Here is a 22762-nt window from a genome sequence, read left to right on the forward strand (position 1 = left end):
AATGCAATGGAAATCACTTTACTGTGGTTTGAAGGACAAAAAGAAAGTGATGCAGTGCACCAGACTGAAATTTATGCACTGTATCTGCTGCAGTATTGAGATATTCAATTTAATGAACTCCTCAATCTCCAATTAGTTTCTAACATAGGAGTTCTACCGTAACATATACCCAGTTTATATAGCATTTTTCTTACATACATACACACACATATGGCCTTCATTACCATAGCTGAGTACCTTACAATCATTAAATTAATGTATCCTTGAAATATGGGGCAGCATTATTCTTATTCCCATTATACAGATGGAGAACTGAAGGAGACACATTCAGCAGCGACTCACTCAAATCACAAAGGAAATCTGTGGCAGCGCCAGGTATTACACACAGACATAGCAGGAAGAAAAGGAGTACTTGTGGCACCTTAGAGACTAACAAATTTATCTGAGCATAAGCTTTCGTGAGCTACAGCTCACTTCATCGGAGAATCCACCACAACTCTGGTAAGTTCTTCCAATGGTTAATTACCACAATTGTTCAAAATTTGCATCTTATTTCCAAAATGAATTTGTCTGGCTTTATCTTCTAGGCATTGGATTTTGTTAGACCTTTCTCTGCTAGACTGAAGAACCCTCTAACTGAATTGCTGTTCCCCATGTAGGTACCTATAGAATGTGATCAAATCACCCCTTAACCTTCTCTAGGGCCGTCTCTAGCTATTCTGCGCCATACACAGCACCCCCGTGTGTGTGTATGGGGGGGCAGGCCTCCGCTGGGAGGGCGAGGCTGGCTTGGGGGACAGGGGGGAACCACTCCCCAGCACTCACCAGTGGCATGGCTGGGGTCAGGTTGCTGCACTTCCTGCCACTGGTGAGTGCAGGCCTGGCCCTGCTGCAGTCCTCAGGGGAGTGGGGGCGGGGCTGGGGCGGAACAGGGGCGGGACTCAGCGGAGGCTTTGGGGAAGGGGTGGAGTGGGGGCAGGGCTGGGGCGGAGGCCATGGGGAAGAGGCGGGGCAGGAGCTGGAGCAGCACGCAGGGCACCTGGTGCCCTACGCAGCTGCGTACTTTGCATATGGGTAGGGACTGCCCTGACCTTCTCTCTGTTATACTAAATAGTCTTGAGGAGCTCAATCTATCTCTATAAAGCAGGTTTTCCAATCCTTTGACTATTCTCATGGCTCTTCTCTGAGCCCTCTCCAATGTATCAACAGCCTTTGAGAATTGAAGGCACCAGCACTAGACACAGTATTCCAGCAGCGGTTGCACCGGTACCAAATATAAAAGATTGGAGAAGGAACGGTATGGGCTGTGCATGCAATGGCATGTATGAGCTCGACTGCGCAGGGAACAGCCTGAGAATGTGGCCACTATGAGCGTGCCTTGCACAACATGGAAGGGTCAGCCAGAGCCCAGAGTGGTGGCCGTGGATCCAGGGCTGGATTTACCCCTAGGCCGGAAACACCCCTAGGCACAGCATCTTCAGTACCCCCCCTGCCTCCCTATGTGGCCCTGCCTGGAGCCTCCCTCCCCCATCCCCATGTGGCCCTGTGAGCCCCCAGCAGCCCATATGGCCTGCTCTGCCACCTAACCTGGCTCCAAGAAGGCTATTGTGTCTGTCACTTTTCACTTGAAGAAAAAATGCACCCACCACCCGCCTGCTTGGTGTTTGCCAGTGCCCGCCAGACCGGTCAGCTTCAGCCAGCTCAGGCTGTTCTGGTGCCACAGCGGTCTCTGGTGGGCAAAAGCACATTTTCTGCAGAAAACAAATTCTGCCTCCCTTGGACAAGAATTCTGCACATGCTGCAAACGCTACCTAAGGAGAGGGGGCATGATGTGAGACAAGCGGCTTGTGGGGCATCTCAGCAGCGGATGGGGCAGATCTGGAGGCTCCCCCACTCCCAAGAACTCCAGAGCAATGCAGCCAGATATTCAATTTAATGAACTCCTCAATCTCCAATTAGTTTCTAACATAGGAGTTCTACTGTAATATATACCCAGTTTATATAGCATTTTTCTTACATACATACACACACATATGGCCTTCATTACCATAGCTGAGTACCTTACAATCATTAGGACAAGTAGGACAGTAAAATAGCCCAAAATACTGCAATTCGCACCTGCTAAAAAACCTGGCAACAGACTACTAAAAATAGCCCAATTGGGCTAGAAGATCACATACTTGGCAACCCTCCCCACACGCCCCTAGAATGCTGGTGCCCATAGGCACATGCCTACTGTGCCTAATTGGAAATCCATCCCTGCCCAAATTGCTGACTGAGTAGCTGATGTGGGGCCCTGGGACTGGGTGCGCGTTCATAATGGTGACTGTTATTGATAAAGCAGTTGGAATGATGTCTAGTTGAATTCCTGCCTCCCCAAAAGCTGGAGGAAGAGTCTGCACTCCAGGCAAGGGGCAGGAGTTTGAACTAACTACCAGCAAGGGGATCCCCGACCAAACAGGGGCCCACTGGCTGTGTTTACCTTGTAGAGAGTCTCCCCAATGGAACCATGAGCAAGCTGTACCACCACATAGGCATGCAGGAAATTAGATGCTATCATGTCAGGGACAAAGGGAGTGTTTTCATCCTGGAAGACAATGGCCACAATGTCGTTCCCAATGTGACGCTTCCGCTGCAGCTGGAGGGAGCAAGTGAGATGAGAGTAAACAATAAGAGGGGAGATTCCTTCCCTAGCCACCAACTCATCCAGCAGTCCCAACCCACACCCGCAGCTGGAAACCCAACCCCAGCCACTAATCTACACCCATCCCTAACCACTGCCTACTCCAACACCCACCCAGTCCCTAGCCCCATCCACCAGTTCACTCCCCCATCCTCCTGAATCACTCGGTGCCTCCCCTTGTGGTACCTGCTGGGCATCTCCCTCTGTGAATGGCAGCTTCGTAGATACATGGAACATGATCTCCTTGCCCCGGAAATTGGTATAGACTGATTCAGTGCCAGTTTGACCCCTTGTGACATCCAAGCCTCCTCGGAACCTGAATGCATTGGTACCATGTGGTGGGGGGAAGGAAGTAGACACCAGTAAGGTTGTCATCAGAGACAGGTTTAAGAGCTCAGTGGTTGAAAGGCACAACACACCCCAAAAATCAATGCAGTAGCTACACTAGAGCTGCACGAAATTCCTATTGGCATCATCCTCTCTCCACTGAGAACTAGAGAGGCATCTATTCCTGCCAAACCAGGTGGCTTTGGAGGAGCAATCATCCCTGCCACTCTCAGGGGAAACATCTCCAGCTGAGAAATGTGGAGTGTATGGGGTGCCCCAAAGAAGCAGATGGAAAGGACCAAGGCTTACCAATGCCCGTTGGCACCTCAAAGCAGCACAGGATAGTGTGATATGGTCAATGCTCTGTCATTCTCTGTTGATCCTTGTGGGTCAGTCCTAGCTGCTGTCAGTCACACACAGCTTAACACTTGGGAGAAAAGCATCCCAGGAAAGAGCCCCAAGAATCTCCCATGAGAAATCCCCAACCATTCAGCCCAGCTCCCAGGCATGAGACACAATCCCAAACACTGCCTATTGGAGAGAGCCAGAGCTGGCAAACCAGACTGGATACTGAGACATGTAAATTCACAGCACCAGCTGTGAATGGGACTCCAACAGGATCCTAGGGGAAACGATAGGCCAAGTCATTCTGGGAATGCCCTGAAGGATGCACAGCTGGAGCTCTATTTAGCCTAAATGGGGGCTGACTTCTTTTGAAAATCCAACCTATAATGTAGTGTCTGGATCAGGGATGTGGCCTTCTAACAGATGGACCCACAAAGAGGATATTGGCCTGCCAGCAGAAGGAGATCTGCTTTGTGATTTTTGGAGCTGAAGACACATGGGTCTACTTTGGGCTCCCCAAGTCTGTGCTTCGTACCTTAATTGTGTCTGACTGCAGCCCCCATGCTATGCTGATTGGTCATTCCCATGCTGTCCCCTACTCACCCACGGAAATCCTGCAGCTGGATCCTGTCTCCAAGGAACTCCAGGAACTCCAGGAAGCCCAGACTCTCTTCAGTGTTACTGAAGACTTCTTCCTCTGTGGTCTGGAAGGGGAGAGGAGATATGATAAGCAGAGGAGATTATTCGCCATACACACTCCCACTTCTCCTGGGGTCTGGAGAGGAGGAAAAGAGAAAAACTGATATGGGGAAGGTTCACTTCCCTTCTCTCACACAGAGTCTACATCCTCCCACCTCAATGGGGTCCAGAGCCCTATCCCCCTGTATATAATGGAAAATTGTCTCCTTTTCCTTGAAATAAAACAAGGCCTGTCCTCCAGCACTGAGAACATGGAGAATGCGAATCTCACTCTGGTGCCAGCAGGGGGTTCTCTCCCTGTGGACAGTGCAGAGGAGAGAGAAGTCTCTAGGACTCAGAGGGCTTCCCTGGGTCCACAAGGAAGAAGATCTCATGGGTCCAGGTGCATTGACAGCACCAAGAGGTCCCCAGAACCAATATGACAGAGAAGGTCAATGCCTGCAGGGGGCACAGTCTCCCAGTTGAGGTGAACTGATGTTGCAGCAAGGAGAGCAGACATTAGGACAGAAAATGATACATAGTACCAGTGCTTGGCACCACTAGGACCTGTTCTCACTAGAATGGGACTGGGGCTCATAAACAGCAAAGAGAAACTGGAATTCTCTAGGGCTGAAATTGCAGGGAATGAATCCTTGGATCCAGAGGAGGGCACTAGGTTTGGCCACATTGACAGGGGGATGTGGGAGAGAAGTCCCCAAGACTCAGAGTGACAGGGAATGAAAAAAATCCTTGGCCCCAGGTTGGCTTAAATTGCCTTCTATAGGGTTGGGGTTGAGAAATGTGATCTGGTGTGTTTGGGCCTGAGGGTGCTTGGTTATGGAGTGCAGAGTCCTCTCACCTGCCCAGCTTTCTGGTAGATGACCCCAAATTTGAAGTTATTGCTTATGACGTGTTCATCAAAGGCAACAATGAGCTGGGAAGCCTGGGAGGGCGGAAAGCATAAAGTCTCGGTCACATCCCACCAGCAGCCCCTGTCATCAGAGGGATAGGCGGGTGGAAAGCTACTGTAAACATACCTTGGGGTAGAGGACAGGGAAGAATCGGTCAACATTCACATCTTCACACAGCAGCTGCCGAGAGAGAGAAAGAAGGAAAAGTGGTGATTGATTACCACTGTTGGGAGCTGTGACTCCCCTTCCTGTACCCTGACTCGCTACAGGCAGGAGGAGGGTGAGGTGGGTATTGCTTTATAATCATCTTGCAGGAGTCTCTTGGTAAGAAAATCTAAGGCAAAGTGAGGAGAAAAGATAGATGAGAAAGGGCCAAAAGACTGGAGAAGAATAAGGGAAAAGACAGGTGAGAGAGAAGTGAGAAGCTGAAGAGTGAGAGTTAAGCAGAGACAGACAAAGGGTATGTCTACACTGCAATCAGAAGTGGGACTGCAGCCTGTCGAGACAGACCCGATCTAGCTGTGATCTATCTAGATCATATAACAGCAATGAAGTTGTGGCAGCACAGGTTAGCCACTCAAATGTGTAGGTCCCAGGTGGCCTTGGATAGTCTGTGGCTTCACTGCTATTGTTATTCAATCTAGTTAGATCAAAGCCTGCTCGGTTATGTCTACAGATGCTGCACTCACACCTCTGACTGTAGTGTAGACATACCATGAGTGTGTGAAAGAAAATGTACTCAGTTAGGGTCTCACCTTTGCCATCTGGACTGCATTGGGGAACTCATTCAGGCAGGAAATGGGGATCAGGTCGTGCTTGGTACCGGTTCGAGTCCTGCCACAAACCGAGAAAAGATGAGAACAAATGACAAAGGGAAATGCAAACAACATCTCTGGTTGCTTAAAGTGACTCCTGCCGCACCTCCAGATCTCTTCTTAGGGAGGGAATATTGTTCTTGCATAATATTCTGGTCCAGCAACTAAAGGGTTAATTAGCTCCCAAAAGGGTTGTACATGTTACATAGACTCTAGCTTAGCACTAGTGCCTAATGTCACTGGAAGATGGACACTGTTTAGGGTTCCTGTAGCCCAGTGCTTGGTATTAATTGAGCAGAAAGAAAACGGAGCTGGTTAGGCAGCTACATGGATCTCCATCACTCCTTAGAGACCTTTTTTGCTTTAAACAACAGTTAAGTATATTGCAAAGGAAATCCACGTGCTGCTTCATCAACACAGAAGGGAATATTTTGGGACAACAATGGGATTCAAACCCATTACTCCCATACACAAAACTAACTGCACTAGCCCTGAGGTCATCCTCATAGATCAGGCATCATAACTCCCTTCTATCTGGCTTTAGCTGGCCTGCCAACAGCATGCCAGAGTCCCATTAAGAAGGAGTGATGCATAGAACCAGGGTCTCTTCCAACCAGCCACCAGCACTTTCCTATGTGTGTGTCTGTGCTCAATGAAAATATTCCCTGGTACAGCTCAGAGGGCTTTTAGATTCCCCCCTTTTTATGTAAGATTTCTGCTTATCCTTTCACTCTGTTTCCCCATCTGCAATGGGACAGACACACCAGAAATTCTCTTTCTGACCCCTCCCCACTCCTGGCTGCCCTGCAGCCCTCAGCTTCCTGAGGATAACAGCTGGGAGTAAAGAAAGATGAATGTTCAAAGATGAGCCAGAAGGAAAAGGGGCTTCCCCAGTCAGGGGTTTCCCTGCAACCATTCCTGGGACAATGACGTTAGGTCACAAAATCCACACAGAAAGACTTCCTGGTAAGGTGGGAGACAGAGCATGGTACATGTGTTTCCATGCTGGGTGCTGTTACCTCAGCAGCAGGTGCAAGTTGTCCTGCCTCTCAATCTGCTCATACTTCACAGAAAGGATCAGGTAGCCCAAGGTTGTGTCATTGGAGTAAAAGTTCTGATGCTCCTAAAAACAGGAAGTCAGAGAAGCTCATTCCCCCAAGGTACCCACCAGATTATACCTAGGATATTGCCAATCTCCCATAGTCCCCGAGAAGATACCCCTTCACCATTGGGTGTCTTTCCCACCATCCTCATCATCTCACGTTGCCCTGGCTAGGCTGCGAACGTGATAGAGTTATTCAGGACAAGATAGAGCTATTCCTGGAGCATAGCTTCCTCCTTCCCAGGTCCCCTGTGAGGGCAGAACCTGGGCTGCACAGCACCAAAAGCAGAGGCCTCTACCACTTTGAGCTGAAGCAGTAACTCCCTTGTGAGTATGCTGCAAGCGCTTAGTGTTGCTGGTGCTATCCACTACAGGAGTTATGGTCACTGTGAAGATATCTTGAACCCAAACTCACTAATACATGTTTCAGCAGTGAACCAAGGGGATCTGTTGGGCTGAGCAGAAGAAGGGAGTGCTTAGCATACAGTGACTCAGTAGTACTGCACTTCAGATTGTTCCTACAGTTGTGCAGTACTCCATTCTTGCACATTTTCCAAACTCTTTGGGTTCATGAGTCTCTGCTATACTGGACGAGTCATCCCACATGAGAAGAGGGGAAAACTCTTACTGCCGCTTGGAGGGGGGAGGGCAAAGGTCATATCAGGCTAGCAGTGTCATCTACAGCTAAGCCAAAGATCAGATCCAGCATGTATCTGGCTATGTGGGTGGCTCTGGAAAAATTCCCTGGTTACTCTAATAGATATGGGGTTAGTGGTGGCATACCTGGCACTTCGAAAGACTCCCAAGATAATAAATTTCAGTCTTCAGAATCAGATTCAGCACAACATCTCCTTTCGTTCAGACAAAAAGCCTCTGGTGCTGGGTCTGTACACTAATATCATTCCTACACTGACCTTGTCTCTGGTCTCAAACACCAGATGAATTTGACTTCTGCCTCAATGAGGCCTCTTCTGCAGTGGAGGCCAGATGCACACATTTTTTCCCCCAAATGTGGGCTTGTACTGCAAGGGGTAGTCTGTTGAAATAAGCTGAGCCAACTCTGGTTTAGGCATCTGGTCTCCAGAACAGAAAAAAAGTGTGGGCCCCTTAATGAATGAGGGAGGCAACCTAGTGACAGAGGATGTGGAAAAAGCTAATGTACTCAATGCTTTTTTTGCCTCTGTCTTCACTAACAAGGTCAGCTCCCAGACTGCTGCGCTGGGCATCACAAAATGGGGAAGAGATGGCCAACCCTCTGTGGAGAAAGAGGTGGTTAGGGACTATTTAGAAAAGCTGGACGTGCACAAGTCCATGGGGCCGGACGAGTTGCATCCGAGAGTGCTAAAGGAACTGGCGGCTGTGATTGCAGAGCCATTGGCCATTATCTTTGAAAACTCGTGGCGAACGGGGGAAGTCCCGGATGACTGGAAAAAGGCTAATGTAGTGCCAATCTTTAAAAAAGGGAAGGAGGAGGATCCTGGGAACTACAGGCCAGTCAGCCTCACTTCAGTCCCCGGAAAAATCATGGAGCAGGTCCTCAAAGAATCAATCCTGAAGCACTTACATGAGAGGAAAGTGATCAGGAACAGTCAGCATAGATTCACCAAGGGAAGGTCATGCCTGACTAATCTAATCGCCTTTTATGATGAGATTACTGGTTCTGTGGATGAAGGGAAAGCAGTGGATGTATTGTATCTTGACTTCAGCAAAGCTTTTGACATGGTCTCCCACAGTATTCTTGTCAGCAAGTTAAAGAAGTACGGGCTGGATGAATGCACTATAAGGTGGGTAGAAAGTTGGCTAGATTGTCGGGCTCAACGGGTAATGATCAATGGCTCCATGTCTAGTTGGCAGCCGGTATCAAGTGGAGTGCCCCAAGGGTCGGTCCTGGGGCCGGTTTTGTTCAATATCTTCATAAATGATCTGGAGGATGGTGTGGATTGCACTCTCAGCAAATTTGTGGATGATACTAAACTGGGAGGAGTGGTAGATATGCTGGAGGGGAGGGATAGGATACAGAAGGACCTAGACAAATTGGAGGATTGGGCCAAAAGAAATCTGATGAGGTTCAATAAGGATAAGTGCAGGGTCCTGCACTTAGGACGGAAGAACCCAATGCACAGCTACAGACTAGGGACCGAATGGCTAGGCGGCAGTTCTGCGGAAAAGGACCTAGGGGTGACAGTGGACGAGAAGCTGGATATGAGTCAGCAGTGTGCCCTTGTTGCCAAGAAGGCCAATGGCATTTTGGGATGTATAAGTAGGGGCATAGCGAGCAGATCGAGGGACGTGATCGTCCCCCTCTATTCGACATTGGTGAGGCCTCATCTGGAGTACTGTGTCCAGTTTTGGGCCCCACACTACAAGAAGGATGTGGATAAATTGGAAAGAGTCCAGCGAAGGGCAACAAAAATGATTAGGGGTCTGGAACACATGACTTATGAGGAGAGGCTGAGGGAACTGGGATTGTTTAGTCTGCAGAAGAGAAGACTGAGGGGGGATTTGATAGCTGCTTTCAACTACCTGAGAGGAGGTTCCAGAGAGGATGGTTCTAGACTATTCTCAGTGGTGGAAGAGGACAGGACAAGGAGTAATGGTCTCAAGTTGCAGTGGGGGAGGTTTAGGTTGGATATTAGGAAAAACTTTTTCACTGGGAGGGTGGTGAAACACTGGAATGCGTTACCTAGGGAGGTGGTGGAATCTCCTTCCTTAGAAGTTTTTAAGGTCAGGCTTGACAAAGCCCTGGCTGGGATGATTTAGTTGGGGATTGGTCCTGCTTTTGGGCAGGGGGTTGGACTAGATGACCTCCTGAGGTCCCTTCCAACCCTGATATTCTATGAGTCTATGAACAGATCATGGTTTTGTTGACAACTGATTGTGAGTTGGTCAGCATGATCGTGAAATCCATCTGGTGACTGCCCAGCACCCCAGAGGAGCCAGTTCAGGTGGAGCCTGTAGGACAGCTAATAAATGCCCAATCTTTGAACCTCACCTGGAGGCTGGTCTCTGCTTCCATGTGTTCCCATACCTGTCATGGCTAGAAATGGCAAGATCAAGGAGTACTTGGCCCCAAGCCTGTGTAATACATTGGCTTAGTGCACGCAATTATCTCTCTCGCTATAACAACCTGTTACTGAGAGCTACTGGAGTTTATCCTTTAGCTCAGCTGGCAGGGCCTTCTACATTCTGTGCTGAAGGGCCTGGGTTTGATCCCCATGTCCAGCTGAGTGTCTGTATGTGGTGGCCACCATGATTCATTACAGTTGTTTCTCTTCCATCTCCCAAGGTCTGTCTGTGTCCAGAAGTCTCAGCAAAAGATCCCCTTTATATTAATCAGATCTGAGACCTCTCTCTTCTCTAACACACAGGACACTACACAAGGCGCAAAGGGGCACCCCTGACGTAGCTGTGACTCTAAGTAGCACATTGCTGGGTATGTAGTGGGACACATTTAATTATTTTTGGCACTGGGAAGGTGTGGGATCTGGGTGGGGTGTGTGTGTGTGAGGTCACCCCAACATCTGTCAGGAGACCCTTGGGGTACAGTATAGTCATGGAGTGGAATGGAAGGTTATGGGGTTCCCCCTTACCTTCCCCAAGAAGTGCTTGCGGTACAGCTTGGCCGTGGGGTCGCCTTCTAGCTTCACTTTACTGCTGCAGGGGGAAGGCAGGTCAGGCAGAGCCGAGGTCGAGCTGGGGAGGCTGTGGCAGGTTCCTTCAATCCAGTAGCCTCCGAACTGGGGTAGGATAATGAGGGGGTATGGCCACCCTTTCCGTAACACCTGTCCCGAGAGACAGAGGCATTGCTTTGTGAGGCAAATAACATTACTGAGGTAGAGGAAGAGACTGAGCAGAGCAGAGCCAGCTGTGACTCACCTCATGGATGCTGGGGTATGGGATATACTCCTCTTCTCTCTGAAATCACAAGGGACTACAGAACTGAGGGAGCCTTTATAGTACCATCTTCACTTGGTGACCCAGGCTGCTTGTCCTCCACCGCCACTCCTCCCCATCCACTCCTACTTCTTTAGAGTATCTAGGTTAGGGTGCATTTCACAGCACACAGCATTATAACACACAAAAACTTCAGCAAATAAACTCCAGGGGCCAGATTCCACTCCCCTGCCCCAGCTGCACAGGGCACAGTGAGGGGAAAACAGAGTAATCAAATTGTGAGCCAGATTGAGGCAAATTAAGCCATGTGTGGCCTGACAGCCTTAGTCCCTTGTCCCATGCTGAGAAGAGTGCTGGATTAGTGCCATGTTGCTGCATAAAGGGACACCTGGGGATGGGGGAAAGTGTTTATGCAAGTGGGGTAGAGCAGAGTGCACTGGTATCACTCCTGCATTCTGGGAGCATGAGGTGTGTCACTTAAACCAGCCTGCAGATGGTCAAAGCTACACTCTAGGGTGTAGTTGAGGCTCTAAGGATGCTCTGTGAGATGGGGAAGGACTTTTCCACTCACCATTTGGAGAGCCTGTGATCCCTGATTAGAAGAGGTGACCCTGCTCCCAGATAGGGCAGCTCTATTCCTGCTCTCTGAACAGCACTATTACCAAATGAGTGAGTATGCTGATACTAAGGGGGCTCTGTGCCATGGAACAGTAGAGATAGATGCCTGCCAGAAGCCCATTTTCACAATGCTGGGCACACTGAACCTTCTCCCCATCTTTCCTCCGACACCATAAGACAGGGCCCCATGCAGTGAGGCTCCATTTTCTGACAGTGAGGGTGGCTGATCCACAACTGGAGGGGCTGCTGTGGCTGTGTAAGAGGATTGGGGGAGAACCTTATGTTAAGCCACTTTAATGTTCTTCTAGCCCCCCTCCCCCTTTAACCACGTTTGGCATTGACATGCCCCTCCATCCTACACACTTCCCACCCACCTTGCTTCCTTGTGGGTGATTTTGTTAGCTTACCAGGTTAGAGCACCAGAGCAGAGACAATAGAAAAAGAGAAAGATCTGAGCATTTGAAAAATGGGACCCAGTTCTTTGTAGGCCAATTTGGTGAGAGCCATGGACTTATTAGGAGGACCTGGTGAGATTTCAGGTTGACCAGCTGGCACCCACCCTAAGCCCTTACAGGTTCTGGACTCACGATGCTTACTGAAAGATATGAGACTCCGTATAAGTTTCTCTTATAAATGTTATTAAAACTCAAACTAAAATAAAAGCAAGGAAACATCTCACCAGAACTATGCTATAATTAATAATACTAAAGTGACTGATTGAATCTGCTTGGATTTTGAGAGGGTGTTTATTATATTTGCATCATATTGTTAGACCCTATTGTGCAACATCCCCAGAACCCTGTGATAGAAACACAGACTTGAGTTACAAATACTAGACTCCTCATCCCTCAAGGAGGCTGAGGAAGCCAGAGTGCAGGGCAAGCTGCAAGTAGAAACCCTTTATTTTCCATTCTCAATAATATATGAGGCACCAAAGACCTAACCTGACCTTGAGCGGAGTTGGGAGAGAACATCTTTGCTCATCCAGACGACTACCCTGGAAACACAGAGACAGAGATAGTAAAATCTCACAAAGCAGCAAGTCCGTTTTCTCTCCCCACTGCTTCACACCCCATGCCGAAGGTGGTGTATTTGATGACATCCTTCAAGGCCCCACCTTTTATCCACTGTTTTTGGAGATGTTGTGGGGGAGGTGTGACATTTATGATTAAAATATGACCATGTTGTTACCACCGTTATACAATTGCAACAAATCCTATACAAAGTATGCCATATAAGGTGTCAATGGAAAAGTTATGGTTTGCTGAATATGATTATCCTGTTTGTACGCGTGCATCATTTTTGTATCTGAAGTAATATTATGAATATTGACTATGTACCTGTATTTAAAATGTGTTTACTCCTGGGGTAACAGCCAAGTTTGCATCCAGTCTGGCCAGCTGTGATGGAGTAGGGAATATTAACCTGGTAATGTTGCATGGGAGTTTTACTAGTTTACTGTCTGCATTAATACTAGATGGTGGTGGGATATAAGAGTGTGACTTCACTGAGGGATGATACTTGACAGCCAGCACGTAACCTGAGCCCAGGAAGGGGTTGGAGCCAGGTGACACCTTCTGCCCAGGTAACTGGACAAAGGCTGACCGAGGAGCTGGGGTGTGTGGCTGGGTGAGACTGCTGGAGGGAGTTTCAGTTTGGAGCTGGCTGGGGAGACCGGATGGGGGAGGGAGGAGGGAAGGAGGCCCAGAACCTGGGTCTAGGCTCCCCACCCCCCAAGATGGACCTGACTGAGGGGTCCTGTTTTCTGTACCTACAAGCTCTGTTTTAGACTGTGTTCCTGTCATCTAATAAACCTTCTGTTTTACTGGCTGGCTGGCTGAGAGTCACAGTGAATCACAGGAAGTGAGGGGTGCAGGGCCCTGACTCCCCTACCCTCCGTGACACCAGCATATTGTGAAAGGATGATTCAAGTTGATGGCCTATCAAAGAACACTTAGCTGTCAGAATGGATATAGAAGAAGCTTGTCTCCACCCCATGGCCCTTCCTGAGTATGTTTTAGCTAGAATATGGGTAATGGATCCTGCTATCGAAGCATGCAAGGGCATGTGACTTGCTTACATGACCCTGGACTCCATCTTGTACTTGTACTTTTCCACAAACTAAGACTGAGAGCTTTTCCCTCCCCATGGGAGAAAGTATAAAAGGCCCTGGAAGAAACTCCATTTTGCCTCTTTCCTGCTCTGATCTCTGGACTATGGATTTACCCTAACAGGAGCATTCCAACCAATGGACTGAGGACCTTCCCATCTTTTGGAAGTTACTGGAGACTGTACAAGACAGCAGTTTATTCCATCACTGCTTCAGGCCTGATACACTCATTCCAAAATTCTTGTATGTATTTGATTCTTTTGACCATTTTAACTCTCTCCTCTTTCTTTTATAAATAAACCTTTAGATATTAGATACTAAAGGAATGGCAATAGCCTGATTATTGGGTAAGATCTGAGTTGGATATTGACCTAGCTGTGTGGCTGATCTCTTGGGATCTTTCTCACTTCTTGTTAAACAGTTTGGTGAAATGGAAGTTTACTTTTGTTACTGGCTTGGTATATGTTATGGAAGAATAACCATCAGTTTGGGGTGGACACCTTATTTCTCAGCAGTTTGTCCTGAATCTGGCATCCTCAGCTGTGACTGAGGCACAGTTACAGGAGGATCACAGGGAAGACTGTAGGTGGAGAGAAGGGTGATATGGGAGAGAAAAAGTTGACACTTGCCTGCCAAAAGGCCAGAAATTTGGGGTTTAAACTAACATGATCCCAACTTCCATCCCACAGAATTTAGAACTTCTGGTCAAAGAGCAGAGACATGTACTCCCAGCCAGCTTCTCTCACTTCTAACTCTCCAATCCCTCCACCTGCCTTTCTGCCCACTCCAAACAAATGGGAAAGGGGGAAAAGAAAGCCAAAGAATGGAATTCAAAACTTTCGTTCCTTTCTTACTTCCTCCTTCCCCACAAAACTTTGCCAGGCTGGCATCCCTTTGATGCAGAGACTGCCTCAGAGTTTAGAACCCTGATTCTCAGTTGAGAGAAGCAGCCAAAATTCGCTTTGGGGATTGAGACTCAGAGACTTTAAGGCCAGAAGGGACCATTGTGATAATCTATTCTGACCTCCTGCACATCACAGGCCAGAGAACCTCCCTCACTCACTGGGACAAGAACTGTCTTTTCCTTATGAAATGGACAGTCCCACCTTGCTCCCTTCCAGGTCATGGAATTAATCCATGTGCTACAGATAACAGACAACGGTTAGTTGAATATCACACACACAAGGAGCCAGAAGTAGACAATCCCAACATGGAGGTGAACTTCACATTTAAATCAGGCTCATAAACAGTAAAGTAATCCCTCAGAGTGGATCTCCAACTATCCCTGTTTTCCCCTCTTTGGCTGTATAAAGAAAGATGTAGCAGATAAAATCAAGCTCACACAGTTCTCAGGAGTGAGACAAAATATAACACTGGAAGTCAGAGGAGAAAAAAGAAAGTCTGCTGTAGCATTGACTGGCCACATAGTAGCACCAGAGAGGCATCAGTAACAGCCATGATAATGAATGATATTTCTCCAGCTCATGTTCAATTGAGACATACATAAATAGTTTCTTGTAGCACCCCCAAAGTTCTGGTGCTGTACAAACATATAGAAAAACACAGACCCTGCCCCCAAACTCCCACAACCTAAAAAGACAAACAGAAAAAAAGAAAGGGTGCACCAAAGTGCCAAAGTGTAGATGTTTCTGGGATAGGCCCGATTTTCCTTCTCTAGCCATCATTAGCTGACTGATTTCTTTTAGACATCACAGAAGGACTTTAGGAAGGACTTGACCATGGAGAAGAGAGTGGCTTTGAGGATGAGCTCCTGGAGGGTGCTCATGTACAAGGAGCAGTGTGGAAGAAGACATGGAGATGGTTGTGGGAGAAGCAGACAAATGAGATGCTGATGTTGACATCATTGCAGATGGGGTGAAGGTGGCACCATCAAAGATAAAGGCAGATGAGAAGGGAGGACAGGGTTATGCAGGCTCTTGAAAAGAAGGCTCATCTCATTTTGGTGACTGAAATCAGATTTACTTGCTTTTTACTCCTGTTAGCCTTCCAGAGCCAGCACAGCTCAGAGACCATGAGCTGAAGTTTATCCTATCTGTGCATTAGCCATGGAATTGGCTACCAAGTTCCACCTGTGCAAACTCATTGAAGACAGTGGAGTCACACAGGTATCACTCATGGCAGGGTATTCTGGCAGAATCTTTACTGCTAGTGATGATGTTTGAAATGGAAAAAAGCCTAGCTTCATTCTCAGATCCCAGAGGGAATTTTCAGTTATAAACAACATCATTTAACCTATAAACTGAGCACATCTAATAAGGTGTGGCCAAATTAATTTCCATCCAGAGTTACACTGAGATGACATTAAGACTGTAAAAGTACTCAACGATCAGGAAATGCCAAAGTTAAGGTTGGACATGCACCTTACCCCAGTGCACACATATTACATTACAAGCTTTAGTTACATATTCACATGCTATTTTTCATATAATATCATATACTACACTATTTTGGTACAGTCTCAGATACAATTTATAATATTTTGAATTCCTCTTTAATTGCACTAATTTAATTGTCATAACAGTCCAATTTATCTTTATAAACTTGGGCCCAAGGTGCCTGCTGATGGAAACAGATTTGGCTCCATTGATTTCAATTACATCTAGAAAAACTTTGGTCTTTACACCTTTTATTGACAGTTTCCCTCTCTCTACTGTGTACATTGTAATAATAGTCAGTCACAGCTATAAATTTCCTTTTCAACCGCCAGTAGAGCTGCTTCAAATATCTTTTAAAAGTGAAAAAAAAAATGCTGAAATTAGTTTTGTTTTGAAGGATTTCAAATGAACCCGTTTTCCATTTTTTTTTAAAGTTTATCTTCTGTTGTTTTGCTTTCTTTCTCTGTTAATTTTTTTTTAAAAATTCACTGTGGGATTTTCAACAGTGCCTATGTCCCTCACTTGTGCTCCCTAAATCTCTTGGGTGCTTTTGAAAATCCAAGCTTCAATTTTCAAAAACTAACTGGGGAAAAAGGAAAAGAGAAAAGAATGGGAAAAAACAAAAATGGAAAAATAGTAAATGAAAAATATTTTTTAAAAATCATGAGATATAGTGAAAACTTTCACAAAAAATGAAAATTTTGCTACATATTTTAATTTTAAAAAGGTAATTTTTCTATTAAAAAAGCTGTGTATTCAAAAATTTTGACCAGCTCTATCCAGCAGCATATCTTTCCTTAGTGCAATTCTGGGGATGAGGCAGTTAACTACAATGCTAATTTAGCTACACACATGCACAGTAGTCTTCATTACATGCAACAAAGAAGCTAATTTAGCTGCAAAAATCAGGTGGCCTATATATGCCAGCAAATTCTCACCAGCTTTCTGTGTGGTTATGTACAATCTTTGGCACATAAGTCTAAGAACAGTGGATGAAATCCCCTTCATAAGAAGGGCTGCACTCTAGGCAGCCATTAGTGTGCTAGGGTGCTCTCCTCCTACAGAGTTTAGGAGCCAGGCTGGAGGGGAACCCATACTTTATAATGTGCACTTGAGCTAGGCAAAGAGCTCTGCATGTCCTTCCAACACAGAGTTGCATAAGACCTTCACTCACGTACAGCATGTCCTTCCATAGCTATGAGAAAATCTTCTGCAAAGTGTACTGTGCCATTTTCAAATCTTTTCTCCCTGTACCTGGCTGAAGGAGGAATTAAACCTGTCCTCTCATATCCCCGGCAAGTGTTCTAACCACTACAATAAAAAGTATAAGGTGGGGAGCAGTCACCTCCACCTCCAGCCACTTTGTGTGGCAGAAGGCAGGCCCAGTTATGGACTGCTAATGGAGCTAGGCTCCTAAATCCAGCTTGTCAGGAGGCACTTGAGAGGCGTGGGACTTAGGACACACCCTTCTCTTTGGCATCTCCCATTGGCTTGCTTAGGCAATTCCCCATCTAGTGCGCTGGCATTTGTGAATCACATTCCGAGGTTCCTCTCTGTTTCCACGTATTGTACAGGTCCCTAAGGGCTTGTCTACATATATAGCACTGCTGCAGTACCTCTGGTGAAGACGCTCAATGCTGACGGGCATATGCCGATGGGAACTCTCACCTCCATGAAAGGTGATAGCTATGTCAGCAAAAGAAACTCTCCTGCCAACATAGTGCTGTCCACACCAGCATTTATGTCGGTGCAACTTATGTCGCTCAGGGGCGCAGCTTATTCGCAGCTTGTCATAAATTATGCCGACATAAGTTGTAGTGTACACATAGCCATAGACTATGTCTACACTGGCACTTTTGTTGCTAAAACTTTTGTCGCTCAGGGTTGTGAAAAAACACCCCGTTGAACAACAAAGGTTTTAGCAATGAAAAGTGCCGGTGTGGACAGCACTTCGGTGGCAGGAGCCGCACTCCCATCAACAAAGCTACCGCCTCTCGTTGCGGGTGGTTTTATTTAAAGAGTGGCCACACAGTGCAGCTTACAAAGGCGTGGCTGCAGCAGCACAACTGCACTGTTATAAGGTGCGCTGTGTGGACATAGCCTAACTCAGGCTTTGTGAATCACAATGTTGTTCCTATGATTTTCTAAATGCCTAAAAGTTAGGCATTACAACGCTTAGCCCTGGTCTACACTACAAACTTATGTCAGTATAACGACGTCGCTCAGGGATGTGGATTTTCCACACCTAAGAGTGACATAGTTATACCAACTGAACTTCCAGTATAGACAGCGCTGTGTTGATGGGAGAGCTTCCCCCGTCGACATAGCTACTGCCTCTCAGGGAGGTGGAGTACCTACACCGATGGGAAAGCATCTCCCGTCGGCATAGGTAGCATCTTCACGAAGTGATATAGTGGCGCAGCTGCACTGCTGCAAGTGTAGACAAGTCTTTAGAGTTACAATGCTTATGTCCCTTTCTGGATCCAGGCTACTATCAAAGTGCTGCATAATGCACTATTATTACTGAATATAGCTCAATACTTTGCACCTGGAAACACCATAAATATTATGTCAGTTTATGGGACAATTAATTTCCAATTTAACTTGTACTTTTCCATTTAGAAAAGGGCTGATAGCTGAAGGTCAGATTTTGCCACCTTTACTCACACTGAGTCATTCCTTACTCTGCAAATAATCCCAGTAACACTGTTCACAGAGTAAGGTGCTACTCGTCATGCATGAAGGTGGCAGAACCTGCCCCTTACAGCACAGAGGTGTATACATATAAATACTGCACACAACTTCTCACTCACTGAGGGCTAGCATGTACCTTTAGTTACAGTCCTGAGTATGGGGTGGCACATAGATGCAGGAGAAGCACTGGGAAGAGAAGCACAATTCTTCTCTGAATTCCTCTCTTCTATTGCAGCAGGGAGTTATTTATTATACTGTGTTTCAGTGTACAGCATCTTCTCCCTTATGGTCTAGCCAGCTCTACTGCCTAGGCAATTAGATTGTAAGCGCTTTCAGGCAGGGTCTGTCTTTTTGTTCTGTGTTTGTACAGCACCCAGCACATTGGGGTCATGATTTACAAATGGGGCTCCTAGGCACCATGGTAACACAAATTAATAATAAATGATAACATATGTGGGGGTGGAGCCACCCAGTCCCTTTCCCTCCCCTACTTGCAGGGAGTGTACTGGAAGTGCAACGCCTGTTCTCCCTGCTAATGCTGCACCAGCTAAGCAGTAGTCATTAGTATTCACTACCATCAATTTGATTTAGTTGGGGATTGGTCCTGCTTTGAGCAGGGGGTTGGACTAGATGACCTCCTGAGGTCCCTTCCAACCCTGATATTCTATGATTCTTTGATCAAGTAAAGGAGTTTCTCAAGGGACATCCTTCTAACACAGCCACCCTGATAGTCTATCTCAGTGAAGTACAGTGATCACCCTTAAAAATATATAAAGGGCAGAGTTAAGGTTTCACATTAGCTTTGGCATTTTCTGACATTTGAGTGCTGAACTCTGCACCGTTAGTGTTCTCTAAGGGACATATATTTGTATTTAAACTAATTGTGGGTGCACCCCCACATTGTTTGGGCCCCTGAACCTGAGGGAGTGACAGTGAAGCTACACTACCAGAGAGTTGGAAGGGGCTGGGTAGAGCCAAGAGAGTCAAGACTGGGAGAGCAGACCAGTCAGGACTGAAGGGCACAAGTGAAGCTGCTGTGAAGGTGCAGGGACAGGACAGGAATAGGAGCTAACAATGATCAGTTACCAGAAATTAAGGATCCCAAATACTGCTCCTCACCTGCATTTTTTCAATCATTTCAAACAAATCCACAGTCTGTGAAGAGAAAAGGATGACATAGAAAGAGATCTGACATTTCTATGAGAGAGAATGTCATCTGCAGTAACACCAGCTATGACAAAAATCACAAGGGTCCTCATGCTTCAGGGCAGAAATTATTCATCTGCTGAAGTCAGGAAAGGAGTCCCTCTCCCTACATGGATGGCACAGTACTGAACAACTCGCCAGGTGCATTGTTTTCACCTTGCACTGTTAAAGGCAGAATAACAGCCTGATCTGGTATTGGATTAGCCAGGATTCTGGACTAGATGGACCATTAGTTGCATCTGAGTGGCCAAGATAATGGCCTGCTCTGTTATGTCAAGAGACGGGAAGTTAAACTAGATGGACCAGTTTCTAGGGCACTCACTGAGAAATACATATCTGTGCCGACAATACACCTCCCCACCCCCCCGTTTGTAATGCACATTGCCTGCTTCTCTCCCCTGTTCTCAGATGCTCTAGGCATATTTCCATTCTGGACAGGGAGGATGCAGCTCCTTACCTTGTTGTGAACAGCAGGGGTAAGTGCAGCCTGGGGGTCCTGGACAGGAGAGTCTAGAATGTCACTAATGCAGCGCCCCACTTCATCAGATCTCCTGAAGGGAGACAATCACCATTAACCATTATAGCAGTGGTTCCCAAACTGGGGTTTGTGAACCCCTGGGAGTTCGCAGAACGTTACAGGGGGTTCACCAGAAAAATTTCACTAATGGCAGCCAGAGGACCCTGGGCATTGGAAGCAGCAAGTGGGACCCGGTTGCAGGGCAGACAGCCCGAGCTCCAGGGAGAGCGGAGCCGGGCAGTTGGGGCTGGCAGCCCAAGACCTACCTTTGTCAGCGGGGGAGCCGGCCGCCCGAACCCCAGTGCTCTGTGTAGGGCTGGCAGCCTGAGGCCCAGGGAGAGCGGGGCTGGGCAGTTGAGGCTGGCAGCCCAGGCTAGCAGCCCGAGCCCCAGCACTCAGCAGGACCTGCAGCCCGAGCTCAGTGGAGCTCAGTTGACTAGGGTGGTCAACGGGGTCCAGCAGCAGGAGTCCCACAGATTGCGGAGTGCCGAGTGTGGAGGAAATTTAAACTTAAATCCCTGGAAATATTTATTTTTAGGAAGGGGTTTATGAGATTTCACAATTTAGTGAAAGGGGTTCACGGACTGTTAAAGTTTGGGAACCACTGCCTTATAGCATCCAGGATGCCAATACTCATAACGGTCTCTCTCAAAAAGTGCCCGGGCCTCCCTTCTCACAGTCGCTGATCCCTCCTTCCCCACCCAGCAAGAGACTCCTGGTTCACTTATCCCCTGCACCCCTCTCAGATGTGCCTCTCCCCCACTCCCTGCCACTGGATCCCTCTCTCTGCCCACCTGCACCAGCTCCCCACAATTCCCTTTCCTGTGCTTATACATGGTCGGCCAAACCACTTCCCTGCTCTGGGCTCCTGATCCAATGGCTGGGTTGCAGTGACAAGATGGGTAGGTCCTAGATGGAACAAATGCTGGGAAGTGGGGAGGGTTTCCAACAGCGGGGACAGGACCCACTCTGGGATCAGGACTAGCCTCTGATCTATTAAAAACTGTCAGGTTCCCAGGAATCAGCCACCTTGAGACTGATCAGTATCTGAAGAGCTAAAAGCCCTTGGAGTCACTGATACCAGAACCTAAAGACAGACCCACTTGCTACAGCCTTGCTGCCAGACCCAGGGATGGGAATATGCCCGAGCCAGGGCAAGCAAAGAAGAAAAGCAGGGGTCAGAACGATCACTGCTAAGGGGGTGAGCATAGCAGAGCAGAGGAGGGTCTGCTGCCTTGTAAAGTTGCCAACTGTCACAAATTTATCATGATTTTGGCCCCTGCTACAGGCCATCTTGTGCTGATATGAAGAGCTGCAGTCATCATGCAATCTGGGGGAAGAAAAATCAAACAGCAACCCTAACGATGTCTAGCTGTCTAAGGGAAGCTGTACTATACTGCAAGCTCAGCTGACAGCATCCATAAGGTTTAGCCCCAGCACTGTTACTAGCAGCTGTTAGCATTTCTGTGCCATTCACAATACTTATTAAAGGCCAAAGTTGGTGAGGGAGAGAACTATTGTTTCACAGGTAACAGAGGCTACACAGTCAGAGCTGGGAATAGAAGCCAGGTCTCTAATGTAACAGTGTCCACTTTGTCATACAACGTTGCAGAAAGGACATGCAAAAGTAAGTAGTTATATAACTCATGCTAACACAGTGTGGCTCTGTGTCCCCCTCTAGTAGCTAAACCACACAGAGGTTTAGGACTCTCCTGCTATTTCCAAGCTAAGAGCTCTGTAAAAGGTTCATGCTTTAACACCAGTGGTCCCAGGTTCATACCGCACAGATGACCCAAACAGGGGTGGTGTTTGTTGTTACATTTCTCTATGCTGTCTGTAACCACCAGGGCACAAGCAGCTCTGAGGACCAAGAATCCTGATGCCCCACATTCTACTGCTGTCTCATGAGTACTGGTGCAACCCACTGGCAATGTGCATTTGGTGTCTGACTGTGGGCTGTTCCACATAGAGGGTAACGGCATGCTTCCCCCATTAGTTACTCCTATAGCTGAAGTAGAGGAGATCTGTGTTGTGCATCTGAAGGTTGAAACCCTACTAATGACACAAATGGGAGTAAAACAATATAAAAGTTACTCTAAAGAGTCTGGAGTAATTGTTGGTATGTCTATATGCAAACCACTGTAGTTAATTTGAATGTTGTGCTAATCATTTTATTTTTTATACTTGGTTAATGGGAGATGCTCCTTTAAGAACAGGGCCAGGCAAACAGCGAGATCTGAGACTGACAGCACAGTGGGGGCGATTTACACCGTGAGTCCAGAGAGCAGACGACTCTGCCTGTGTAAACTCCAAAAGAGATCAGAATTTCATTTAATAATCTCATCTCTCCAGAAAGAAGTCTCATTCTCAAAGATGCAAGATTAGTGCTTTTGCAAGAATGAATGCCTCAGTCCTTTGTAATGCAGTATAGACTCAGAACCTTCCACCTGCCGATCACCAGTTTGA

The 22762-nt window shown here is 47.2% G+C and overlaps 1 protein-coding gene across 13 annotated transcripts in view; it reads right to left on the minus strand.

Moving 5' to 3' along the window:
• LOC140898491 (rap1 GTPase-activating protein 1-like) overlaps positions 1-22762 on the minus strand; it is a 63522-nt gene that overhangs the window by 34445 nt on the left and 6315 nt on the right. For 8 of the 13 annotated variants that reach the window (XR_012155003.1, XM_073312312.1, XM_073312321.1 and 5 more), the window contains 12 exons: positions 20237-20330; positions 19693-19728; positions 12323-12370; positions 10738-10776; positions 10452-10643; positions 6779-6882; positions 5700-5778; positions 5071-5124; positions 4893-4976; positions 3959-4059; positions 2870-2999; positions 2483-2638 (listed from right to left, as the gene is read on the minus strand). Coding sequence is in view for 12 of the 13 variants with exons in the window: in XM_073312312.1 (XP_073168413.1) it covers positions 2483-2638; positions 2870-2999; positions 3959-4059; positions 4893-4976; positions 5071-5124; positions 5700-5778; positions 6779-6882; positions 10452-10643; positions 10738-10776; positions 12323-12370; positions 19693-19728; positions 20237-20330 (1117 nt within the window). In the remaining variant the exon portion in view is untranslated. The remainder of the gene's footprint in view (positions 1-2482; positions 2639-2869; positions 3000-3958; positions 4060-4892; positions 4977-5070; positions 5125-5699; positions 5779-6778; positions 6883-10451; positions 10644-10737; positions 10777-12322; positions 12371-19692; positions 19729-20236; positions 20331-22762) is intronic. The other 5 variants (XM_073312330.1, XM_073312339.1, XM_073312349.1 and 2 more) reach the window with 5 other exon arrangements.

The sequence above is a fragment of the Lepidochelys kempii genome, chromosome 1, assembly GCF_965140265.1.
Source record: "Lepidochelys kempii isolate rLepKem1 chromosome 1, rLepKem1.hap2, whole genome shotgun sequence".
Lineage (NCBI taxonomy): Eukaryota > Metazoa > Chordata > Testudines > Cheloniidae > Lepidochelys > Lepidochelys kempii.